This window comes from Lynx rufus, unplaced genomic scaffold, assembly GCF_022079265.1.
Source record: "Lynx rufus isolate CCGP_SWC_20201006 ecotype Redwood Valley unplaced genomic scaffold, mLynRuf1.p SCAF_12, whole genome shotgun sequence".
NCBI classification, from domain to species: Eukaryota; Metazoa; Chordata; class Mammalia; order Carnivora; family Felidae; genus Lynx; species Lynx rufus.
In genome coordinates this window covers 626,639-639,712 of record NW_025814826.1, presented here as the reverse complement: position 1 = coordinate 639,712, position 13,074 = coordinate 626,639, and the positions used below count along the sequence as shown (strand labels likewise).

General features: G+C 37.3%; 1 protein-coding gene across 1 annotated transcript in view; it reads left to right on the top strand.

Annotated features, from left to right (window-relative positions):
• LOC124507605 (ankyrin repeat domain-containing protein 26-like) overlaps positions 1 to 13,074 on the top strand; it is a 705,441-nt gene that overhangs the window by 145,844 nt on the left and 546,523 nt on the right. The window contains 1 exon segment of the mRNA XM_047073901.1: positions 4,708 to 4,874. Coding sequence (XP_046929857.1) covers positions 4,708 to 4,874 — 167 coding nt within the window.

Below are 13,074 nucleotides of genomic sequence, written 5' to 3'. Positions count from 1 at the left end.
TCCTGTCTCCTTGTTTTTCTCTTTGATATTAATTGATTTGGCTGCTAATAATTTAAAGATTTCTAATTCTCTAGTTATTAATCCTTAAAAAGGACTCAAATGCACTTTAGTGCTCATTATAAGGGATGGTAAGCTAAATAGTTTTTAAGGTTTATAACATTAGAAATCATCTAACTTATTTTTTGGTCAATTTAACATCTAATGAATTGTTTAGTTCCAAAAACTGACAAGCTTAAGTTTATGAGTTCATATTTTTCTTCTGTCTTAGGCTAAGGCAAGTTAGTTTTCACTTCTTACAGGAAGTTACAATCCAGTGATATGGGAACAGCTAAACATAGATGAAGAAAGTTAACAGTACAATTGTAATTATTTTCTCATTTTTCTTTGTCCGTACTTGATTACTTAAGGACAAGGTGTTTTTACAAATATGTATTCTGCCCGAAAAGACATGTGAAAATCAAAACAAGGAAATTAACCACCCATTTTTGCAACTGCAAAAAATGACTCAAGGACCAGCAATGATTAAGCAATATGATAGGGAGCATGATATATCTCTATATTTAAGACATGCTTGTATGCAAAACTTTGAGGAAATGTGGATCAAATAAGGCAAATTAGACTGGAAAAATAGCTTAAAACTCATCACCAGTGAGTGAAAGCTGAAGTTTGCTGAAATTTGTTAACAATACAGCATTCCTACTCATCTTGAAGAAGAACCACCACGGGTTCACTCTAAGGAGGAACCAACTGAAAGGAAATACCTTCGAATTGGACAAATACTGTGCTTGACTGTGAGGAAGAAGATGCATTTGGAGTGTCTGTCTCGGTAGTATTTCAGGCATTCCCTGAACAAAAAGAGCCTAGTCTTGAAAATGTCATTCTCTCTCATTCATACCTGGGTCCCCAGAATATGCTTGCCAGTCATCTTCTAAGCTTTCTTTAAATGAAAGCAAATCATCCGGGACATATAAATCAAAACCACACTGAGATACCACCTCACACCAGTCAAGAGTGGCTACATGACCAAACCAGGAGACTATGGATGCTGGGGAGGATGTGGAGAAACAAGAACCCTCTTGCACTCTTGGTGGGAATGCAAACTGGTGCAGCCACTCTGGAAAACAGTGTGGAGGTTCCTCAAAAAATGAAAAATAGATCTACCCTATGACCCAGCAATAGAACTGCTAGGAATTTACCCAAGGGATACAGGAGTGTTGATGCGTAGGGGCACTTGTACCCCAATGTTTATAGCAGCACTTTCAACAATCGCCAAATTTATGGAAAGAGTCTAAATGTCCATCACCCGACGAATGGATAAAGAAATTGTGCTTTATATACACAATGGAATGCTACTTGGCCATGAGAAAGAATGAAATATGGCCTTTTGTAGCAACGTGGATGGAACAGGAGAGTGTGATGCTAAGTGAAATAAGTAATACAGAGAAAGACAGATACCATATGTTTTCACTCTTTTGTGGATCCTAAGAAACTTAACAGAAGACCATGGGGGAGGCGAAATGAAAAAAAAAAAAAAACCTTTGAGAGGGAGAGAGCCAAACCATAAGAGACTCTTACAAACTGAGAATAAATTGAGGATTTATAGGGGATGGGAGGGAGGGGATGCTGGGTGATGGGCATTGAGGAGGGCACCTGTTGGGATGAACACTGGGTGTTGTATGGAAACCAATTTGACAATAAATTTCAAATTAAAAAAAGAAAGTAAATCAGATTATGAAAATGAGAACAAACCAGACATTGAGCATCTTTTTAACAACAATGAGGATTTTTAAAATGATATAGAAAATAAAAAAGCAAAGAACCCACTAGTTACATTTAAAGTGAAAGAAGACCAAGAGAGTTTGACATGCAAATGGCAAAAAATATGGACCAAAATACCACCGATTGTATATGTGTTGCCGAAGCGAGCAAGACCACCGATTGTAAATTAGACCTCAGTCTAGTGATTCATAGAGCTTTTTGATTTGTGGCTTGCCAGCTGCGATGTGATGAAACACATGGTTCAAACAAAAAAGCATGATATTTCTGCTGTCACAAACACGAGAAAACAAAACCAATACAAGACTTTTTTCCAGAAGCCATTATATGCAGATAATGACAGTACTCGTAACTATAAAAGTATTGATTCTGAATTACAAATTGTGAGTTCTTCTTCAGCATCCAGTTTTCCAGCATCTGAAGTACATCTAAGTGAAGAATTACATCAAGATATGAAAAGGTTTAAGAATGAGATAGGCATGTCACAAGTAGAGTTCCTGTCTTTGGAAAGAGAGAAAGTTCAACCACCAAAAGAGAAGGAGGTCCGCCTTGCTCTTACTCTTGTTTTTTCTCTTTAGCAATTATCTGATCCATTCGGATTCTCCACTCAAAAGAACAAGAGTGTGCATACAATGGAATTGTCTAAATAAGTAATTGTGTCTGGAAATAGATTATTTCTGCTATCTAACAAAAAGGAGTTCAGGGAAACATTCTTGTGATTTGTTTTCCTTAAAGTTTCAGTGTCAGTCTTCCAAGTAGTATATGAACTGGGAAACTAACTTAGCTATATAAGTACCATGTGACCTCACGAACCAGAATAACCGTAAAGAAACTGCTTAAAAAACATAATAATCTCCAGGTTGTTTTTTTTAATATATTGGCTTAAATATAAATTGCATTTCCATAAACAATAAAATGAGAAAGAAGCAATAACTAAGAGAAGGAATATAAACACATGTTCCCAGCTAAAGCAATCTATGTATTGTTTCAGTATGTGTCTGTAGACTCTGGGTCTAGGGTTCTTGCTTGTCTAGCAAGACAGCAGCGGGATGCAGGATTACAATGGGAGAGACAGCTAATGTCCCGGAGAACACAAGAGCCCGGATTAAGGGTCCTTGCTCTGTTTTTAATAGGATCAGAAGGCTTCCAAACATGGTGATGGACGTGCACAAAGAGACAATCAATCTGTGAACATGAACTCATGGGCATGAGGGAAAGGGGGTTTCAAGATATAGGGTGTTAGGGGTTAGGGTCAATATAAAACAAAATCCTGGCGCCTGGCAGATGGTTGTTAACAGCTGACCTGAGGCAGCTTCTCTGTTTATCTTAGCTAGTCTAGGGGAGAAGACAGATGCTACCTCAGGATCCACAAGGCACCTTTCTTTTGCTAATTAGCTCCCCTCTGGGCATCTTCACCCTGCAGCCTACAGCCTATAGCCCTATTTACCTGTTTACCTCATTTGGTCCTTCCTTCCTGTGAAAGCAGCTTTCTGCCATAGGACTAAATTGGGGAGTGTGTCCTCCTGAATATCTAATCTTGTTTACGTCTCACACCTTGGTCTTGGAGCCTTTGCCCCGCCCTCTCTATACCTAGATTCCTAATATTGTTTACCCAAACTTGGGTGTGAGCATCCTGTGGCTTTGTAATTTTCTATGCCTGGTTAACCCATTAGTTCAGGCTCAGGGAATTCCTAAGCTTATTGCCCACAAAAATAGGCAGTCTTGTCTGCTTTATTCACAATCTTGGAACTTAGAATTTCAACATGACCCCTTTGAGATAGGCTTAATAACAGCTATTTGTATGATCACCCCTTTTTTCACATTTTTTAGTCTCATTCTCAAATGTTTCTGTTGAGTCAAACCTTCACTTTATGTTCAATAAAGTATGATACCTCTTGGCCTGTGTGATTTTTACCATGTAGGTAGCATAAACCTTCAGCAAACCTTCAGTATTTAACTCCAAGGGAGAAAACTGAGCTTTGAGATGTGTGGACTTTAGAAATAGACAAAATCTAGAGATACCCTCCTTTAAAAGAATAAGTAGCTAATCTCCTCGTCCCAAATCAAGGTATTAATTTACTGTGCGAAAGTCACACTTTTCATGCATCTGACTAATTTAATGAATTTGTGGTCATTTCTCTGATTCAGCATTCAAGAATTGTATCGTCTCTTTTGGTGCCATAAAATGCTAGGGAATGCCACTTTAGGAACTTGGGACAAATCATTTAACCTTTTTGAGTTTTACTCGCATTATCAGTAGTAAATGGGATTAAAGGTGATCATTACTTTTATACCCTCTCCCTATAAAGTTTTATGGTTATTGAATGTGAGATTCGGAGAGCATTACTAATTTCCCAGAATTCCACCCTAACGTCTGTTTCACTTTGTTCCTTTTGTGTTGTGGCAAACTTTGGTTCATAAATTTTAGGGGACACTGTCACTTTTTTTGAGAACCTTAGGATCCAAAAGAAAAAGAATTGTAAAAGGCAGTCAGGGAAAGAATAGCTCCGTGCAGAAAGAGGAAAGCTTCCTGGTTTTGTTACAGGAGCACCTCCATGTCCCATGTTTTAAATCTGGCTGTTGTGTAAATCCCAGGTGGTAAGGAAAGAAAAGGACACATTTTGTCTCTTGTCTTTTCATTTCTTTGTATCTCTTGGTCAGATGGGGTGGGGTGGGTGGGGAATTCTCAGTAGCAAAGTGTGGATATGAATAAGTACAAAATTAAGAAAGCCCTTTTAGAAATTTTGGTAACTTCTGCTTTTTAAAATTCCAACAGAAATGAAGGAGAGTTTATAAAAATTACTATTACTTGTAATGATAAAGTAAACACAAAATATTTTCCTCCATTGAATTTATGACAAACTAAGTGTCAACTGATAAAGTTAATGAAAAAAACTTCTTTTTATTGACTAAAGTAACAATTACCTTTAGTATCAAGTTCCATTAAAGGTTGAAGAAAAAAAGAAGCACAGAGGAAGTGACATGGAAGTATCAGAAAACATACATGATGCTGCGGCTGCTGGATTAATTGCACAAAGACAGAATGGAAAAACTGATAACCATCAATTGCCTATTACAGAAAATAAAGATTCTGATAGGTAAGCCTATAGAAATATTTAAATAGTAGGTAATTGTTATTTTCCTATGCAACAATCTTTTCTAGTTTGAGCTAATCTTCATGATGAACAAATTTCGTATTTTTCGTGGAGATATTTCATCCTACGTGCTAATGAGAAAAATGTAAATACCAATGTGATACCATTTTTTGCAGTCATAGTGATAAATATTTTATTAAATAAAATAACCAAAGTTAGGAAATGTGAGGAAAATGACATTCTTAGACACTGTGGTTGGATGAAATTGGTAACTCCCTTCTGAAAGGTGATTTAGCAGTGTATTTCAAAATTTCAAATATGTCGGGGCACCTGGGTGGCACAGTTGGGTAAGCATCCAACTTCGGCTCAGGTCATGATCTTGCACTTCACGAGCTTGAGCCTTGTGTCAGGCTCTGTGCTAACAGCTCAGAGCCTGGAGCCTGCTTCAGATTCTGTGCCTCCCTCTTTCTCTGCCCCTCCCCTGCTTGTGCTCTGTCTCTGTCACTGTCAGAAATAAATAATATAACGTGAGAAAAATATTTCAGGTAGGTCATCTCTTTATTCCAATGGTTTCATTGCCAGGACTGGGTCCTTCTGAAATACATGACTTCTATAAGCAAGCGCATGCGCCTGCACGTGCAACACACACACACACACACACACACACACACACACACTATAAGGGCATTTATTATATATTATTACATATACAAAATAGGACAGATATATTAAGGTTACATATATATATATATATATATATATATATATATATATATATATATATATTACATGTATATGTGAAGGATATTGTATATGTGAAGGATATAGTCACATGTATATGTGAAGGATATATGTGAAGGAGATAGTCTAAATGTTTATTGACTTATTTTGAGAGACAGACAGAGAATGTACACACTCGGGAGCCCAAGCATTGAGGGGGAGCAGAGACAGAGAGGGAGAGAGAGAGAATCCCAAGCAGACTCCACGTTAACAGTGCAGAGGCCAACACAGGGCTCGATCTCACGACCACAAGATCATGACCTGAGCCAACATCAACAGTCAGATGTTCACCAGACTGAGCCACCTAGGGGCCCCAGAGATAGGCTAAATATCCATTCATTAATAAGGAACTAAAGTTTCACTTCTATAAAGTAATGGGGCATGTGACCATTTTAAAAAATGAATTTAGGTCTATGTGTACTGATGGTTTAACAAAGTATATTTAAAGCATTTGGTTTGGTTTGACGTCATGTCTTATGCACATTTTGTTAGAATATTTGAATATCTCCTGAATTGCAAACGGAAGTCCCCTGCTACACTGGCAGTCTACCAACAAAATTGCTAGTTATTAGATTTTTGGTTTTGTTTCCCAGTGCATGAGTGCTCCAATGTTGGACCCTCAACTTAATCTGATTACTGCCAAGAGGATTCACGTGGCAACATGTCTCATATTCTATATAAACATTTCATGGCCCCTGTGCTATAAACCAAGATGCTGGTAATGCAATGAATCATTTTTATAAAGGTACCTTGCTTGCATGCCATTATCCTGCCTTTTTAGAGACCATATTTCAACATGAACCACACCAAATTTTTCAACAGTGCCTTCATGTTATACAATTTGTGACAATTCAGTTTACAAAGTAGGACTATTTTCTGCATTCCCAACTCCTTTTACTTCTGTGTATAAAATTTTAATATGACTCATTACTTTGGATAGTATAAAATATCCTAGAGTTGGGTGACGTTTTAAAAATGTTTGTTTATTTTGAGAGAGAGAGAGAGAGAGCATGCACACATGAGTGGGGGAGGAGCAAAGAGAGAGGGAGAGAGAGAATCCCAAGGAGGCTCCATGCTGTCAGTGCAGAGCTCGAAGCTAGAGAACCTAGAGATCATGTCCTGAGCTGAAATCAAGAGTTGGATGCTTTGTGGACTGGGCCACCCAGGTGCCCTTAGAGTTTAATAATTTTTATCAAGCACGAAATACTGCCCTTGGAACTTCGTTTTTCTGTGGTCTTTCTAAGCATGAGAAAAATGGTAATCAGCTTATATATATCTAGAAAAAATTTAAGGAGTCTTCTCAGTGTATAATTTTGTGAGTTATTTTGTACCTTGGTCTGGCATTTTAAAAAAGCAAAAAAAAAAAAAAACAAAAAACAAAAAAAAAAACCTAGTGTTACATATATGCAATTTTTAAGACTTCCAAATATTACAAAAATACTACCTAATCAGTATGTAACAATTGAAAACTACAGCAATAATAGAAAATTAGATCAACCATGACCATTCCACTTAGCTATGAAATCTGTCAACGGCCTTCTTCACTCTCTGATCCTGATTTCCCTCCCTCCCATCCACTCTTGAATTCATTGTAGCAATTTTCCCTCTCACTCCTCCAGAATTGTTTTTTCAAGGTTACCACCGATTTTCACTGTAATAAATCTAAACATAATTTCATACATCTCATTTTACTTAACCTTTCAGCAATATTTGACCCAATGGAAAACTCTCTCCTCCAAAATTCTGTCTCCATGTTGCTTGTAGGCTATCACTCACTCACCTGATTTTCCCGCTGCCTTTCTAGTCTGTACACCTCAGCCTGATTTGCTTGTTTCTTCTCGTCCCCCACCTTTTAACCCATTGATGTCTTCCAGGAATTTGCCTTTGATTTTCCTTCTCTTGACTTTTACTATCTTGTATATTCTAATGATCCTCAAGTTTACATCTCCAGCCCGGATCTCTCTCCATAATTCCAGGCCCGCATATCAAACTGCCCACTTGATATCTCTTTCTGGATAGCTATTGCAAACTTAACATGTCCCAAATTGAGCTCCTGATATTCTTTCTTAATATTTGCCTTGCATGTCTTTCCTAATTGAGTTAATAACAGTTCTATGTGTTGCTCTGCTAAAAAACTTGGTGTCATCTTTGACTCCTTTTTTTTCTTTTTTCTTTCACTTTTTCTTTCTCTTTTCTTTTTCTTTTTCATACACATCACATCTCATCTGTCAGCAAATCTTGTCATGTCTTCCTTCAAATATATCGAGAATCCAAACACATCTTCCCTGACCAATAGACTATCATCTGTTGTTTATATTGGTGTAATAGGTAACTAAATGGTCTTCTTGTTTGTTTGTTTCTTCTTTTGTTTTCCCTCCGTTTCCGTTAATTCTAAACACATTGGATCTAGTAAAACGTAAGTCGGATTGTGTCCTTCCTCTGTTCAAAGCCTAATTGCCTCCCATTTCGCTCAGAGTACATGCCAAAACTCTTCCTAATGCCGACAAGGCCTGTATATGATCAGGTGTCTCCTTCTCTCTCTCTGATTTGAACTCTTTTCTACCCCTTTCATTCTGTCCAGCCATACTGATTTCTCACTACTCTTTAAGTACTTCGGACATACTTCTGTGCTTGCTGTTGACTCTATCTGGAATGCTTTCCCTCAGATACCTCATGGCTTGCTTTTTCCTTTTTTGTTTGTTTCTCCTTTCAGGTTTTTGCTTAAAAGTCACTTTCTTAGCAAGGCCTTTCTTGGCCATCCTGACTAGTACTTCAACTACCCTTTTCCCTATAACACATCAAAATGTGATTTCTCTGCTTTAGTTTTTCTCCTCTAATACTGTATATTTTGCCTGTGTAGCTTATTGTTATTGTATGTTTACTTCACTCATGAGTAGGATTGTTATCTGTTCATTGCCATGTCCTCAGTGCCTAGAAAATGTTCTAGTCTATATAGTACTTATTCAATAATGTTTATTGAGTGAACGGAGTTTAACTTGTGTGTATAGTTTTTAACATAATACTAGCCCCCACCTTGACAAACTTTGGCGTGGGTTCATTCTGACAACTAAACCTGTCAGTTATGTACAGTTTTTGGATTTTGGGGGGCCCAATATTGTGTTTACTTCCTACTTGTTCTTTTAGTTGTATTTATGTTAGTTTTCATTATGGTGAAATGTATCAAAGGAATAGCAATCTTCCTTTATAATTATTAAGGAAACTAAAATATGGTGGCAAATTATTATAGGACTTTAAAAATTCTTGCCAAAGATTATGAGCCCTCAATATCTGAAATAAAAAGATGACGTTGGAATTGATCACTTACAAATAAGAGCGAGCTATGCTGGTTAGGTATAGTCTTTTTTAACAGAGCAGTCTGCTATTATTATACAGGGTTTGGGGAAGAGTGGAGTTTGAAAACTGGGGGACTTTCAGAAAATTAAATGGTTTTTCATCATCTAAAGCACCATGCTTATTTGGGTGAGACTGTTGTGGATTGGTTGGCACGCTGAAGCATGTGTATTGGAGTCATTTTTGTCCTTTATTCGCTGTCTTTCAGAAGGAAGGAGCTGAAATGGATTGGTTGGTGAGTAGGGCTGGTGGGCATTGATTAACACATTTAAAACTGATTCTGGTGGCTTCTTGTTACCATGGCTACGTGTTAGGGTTTCTTTTTGTTTTGTTTTGTTTTGTTTTTTCTAAGTTTGAGGTGGCTTTCCCCAGATGTTTTCTACTTCAAAGTTGCTTCTATTGACTGGGTTCAAAATGAAAGCTATTTCAAATTCTATAATTACAGATTCATTTTTGAAGTTTGGGTCGAGAGGAATTGTTTGATAATTGCTTTCACAAAGATTCTTCTTTTCTTGGATGTTATTTCCATGAGAAAAGTTATCTGTATAACAGTTTTTTGAAAAAAACCACAATTGTTAGTTTTGTTTTTGTTTTTGGTGCTCTTCGGGGCTCATGTTTAAGTCCTAAATAATCTGCGGGTAATTTCATTATTTTTGGAAATGTATGTAGCTGTATGGTAATAATATTCTGTTGCATGCATTTAGTCCATGAAAACAGAATTATAATTTTCTTTTTGGTGAATCCCCCATTTTTTTCTATCAGGATTAGATATTAGGCGAAAAGTATGCAAAAGTTACCAAATCATTTTTTTAAATTTTTTAAAATGTTTATTCATTTGGAGAGAGACAAAGTGAGAGTTGGGGAGGGGCAGAGAGAGGGGGAGACAAAGAGTCCGAAGCAGGCTCCAGACTCTGGGCTGTCAGCACACAGCCCGATGTGGGGCTCGAAGCCACAAACCCTTAGATCACAAACTGAGCCAAAGTCATACACTTAACGAACTGAGCCATCCAGGCGCTGCAAACCATGTTTTTTTTTTTAAACAAAAGCATAGCTAATCAGATGATTTTTATTTTTGAGCGATAGATAATGACATATGAGTACTTTTGAATTTTTGAAGTGTTTCCAGATTTATGAGATATAAGTAACATACATCTGTGTGACTGTAAGGTGTACCTGTATTAATTTGATACACTTTTATATTGTCAAATGATTACCACAATAGTGTTAATACTTCCATCATCTCACATAAATATCATTTCTTGTTTGTGATGACCTAGTCTTGTAGCAACTTTCAAATGATAGGATACAGTATTGTTCACTGTAATCACCATCCTGCACATTAAATCCCCAGAATTTATTAATCTTGTAACAGGTGGTTTGTACCCTTTGACCAATATCTACCCATTTCTCACAGCCTCCTAACCCTGGCAACCACCAGTCTGTTCTGTTTGTCATGCAATTTTTTTTCTTAATTCCACATATAAGTCAGATCATACAGTGTTTGTCTTCCTGTGTCTGACTTTTTTTCACTAAGCATAAAGCCCTCAAGTTTCACTCATGCTGCCACAAATGGCAGGATTTCCTTCTTGTTTGTGGCTGAAAATATTCCATTGTAAATGTATACCATATTTTTTAATCCATGGATCCACTGATGGATGCTTAGGTTGTCTCTTGACTATTGTAAATAATGCTGCAATAAACATAGGGCTGCAGATATCTCTCCAAGGTAAGGATGTCATGTCTTTAAGATATATACTCAGTAATGGGATTATTGGCTCATATGAAGGTTCTATTTTTAGTTTGTTGAGGAGCCACCATACTGTTTTACATAGTGGCTGTCCCAATTTACAGTCCTACAGGAGTACAAGCAATTCCTTTCCTGTACATCCTTGCCAATGATATCTCTTGTCTTTTTGACAATAGCCATTTTAATAGGTCAAAGTGATATCTATATACTGCAGTTTTGATTTGCATTTCCCTGATGAATAGTGATATCGAGCACCTTCTTGTGTACCCCTGACCATTTGAATATGTTTTGAGGAGAGACGTCTTTTAAGGTGCCTTGCCCAGTTTTTAATTATATTTATTTTTAGCTGTTGAATTGTACGAATTCCTTACACATTTTAGATATTGACGTTTTTCATATTTGTAGCTTGCGAATGTTTTCATCCTTTCCATAGGTTGCCTTTCCATCATGTTGCTTGTTTCTTTTGCTGTGCAGAAACATTGCTGATTGCATTGGTTGGTTTTGCTTTTATTGCTTGTACTTTGGATGTCCTATCCTAAATCATTTTAAGATCTATGTCAAGGACCTTTTATCCTATGTTTTCTTCTACGAGTTTTACGATTTAAGATTTTATATAGAAGTCTTTATTTGCGTTTGGGTTGACTTTTGTGAGTGGTGTAAGGTAGAGGCACAGTTTTATTCTTTTGCATGTTAATATCCAGTTTTCTCACCATCATGTATTGAAGAGATTACCTTTTCTCTTTTGAGTATTCTTGGGTCTCTTAACAAAGAGATTTTATGCATGGGTTTTTAGTTGACTTTATGCATGGGTTTATTTCTGGGTTCTCGATTCTGTTTCATTCATCTTTGTGTGTTTTTTTTTTCTTGTGCAACTTCATACGGTTTTTATTACCATAACTTTGTAATAGTTTGACACCAGCAAGTGTGAGGCTTCCAGATTTGTTCTTCTTTCTTAGGATTGTTTTGGCTATTTGGGGTCTTTCTTGTTCCTTACACATTTGAGGAATGCTTTTCCTATTTCTGTGAAAAACATCATTGGAATTTTGACAAGGATTGCATTGACTCTGTAGGTCGTTTCAGGTAATGTGGATATTTAATGATACTAATTTTTCAAATCCATAAACAACGGGGTATCTTCCCATTTGTTTGTGTCTCTGCTGTTTCTTTTACCAATGTCTTGTAGTTTTTACTGTACCTATCTTTCAGAAAGTACTTGATTAAATTTAGTCCAAAGTATTTTGTTCTTTTTGATGCTTTGGGGAAGGGGATTTTTTCCTTATCTTTCTTTTTCAGCTATTTCATTGTTATTGTTTAGAAATGCAACTGATCGCTTGATGCTGATTTTGTATTTTTTTTTACTAAGTATAATCTATTGTCAAATTCGTTTCCATACAACACCCAGTGCTCATCCCAACAGGTGACTTCTCAATACCCATCACCCACTTTCCCCTCTCCCCCGCCTCCTATCAACCCTTAGTTTATTCTCAGTGTTTACGGGTCTCTTATTGTTGGCCTCCCTCCTTCTCTGTAACTTTTTTCCCCCGTCCCCCCCCACCCATGGTCTCCTGTCAAGTTTCTCAGGATCCACATATAAGTGAAATCATATGGTATCTGTCTTTCTCTGCCTGACTTATTTCACTTTGCATAATACCCTCCAGTTCCATCCACGTTGTTGCAAATGGCCAGATTTCACTCTTTCTCATTGCCAAGTATTATCCCACTGTATATATAAACCACATCTTCTTTCTCCATTCGTCAGGTGATGGACATTTAGGCTCTTTCCATAATTTGGCGATTGTTGAAAGTGCTACTGTATACATTGGGGTACATGCGCCCCTATGCATCAGCACTCCTGTATCCCTTGGGTAAATTCCCAGCAGTGCTATTGCTGGGTCATAGGGTTGTTCTATTTTTAATTAGCTGAGGAAGCTCCACGCTGTTTTCCAGAGTGGCTGCATCAGTTTGCATTCCCACCAACAGTGCAAGAGGGTTCCTGTTTCTCCACATCCTCGCCAGCATCTGTAGTCTCCTGATTTGTTCATTTTAGCCACTCTGACCAGCGTGAGGTGGTATCTCAGTGTGGTTTTGATTTGTATTTCCCTGATGAGGAGTGACGTTGAGCATCTTTCCATGTGTCTGTTGTCCATCTGAATGTCTTCTTTGGAAAAGTGTCTATTCATGTCTTCTGCCCATTTCTTCCCGGGATTATCTGTTTTGTGGGTGTGGAGTTTAGTGAGTTCTTTAAAGGTTCTGGATATTAGCCCTTCCTTTATCCGATATGTCATTTGCAAATACTTCTCCCATTCTCTCCATTGCCTTTCGGTT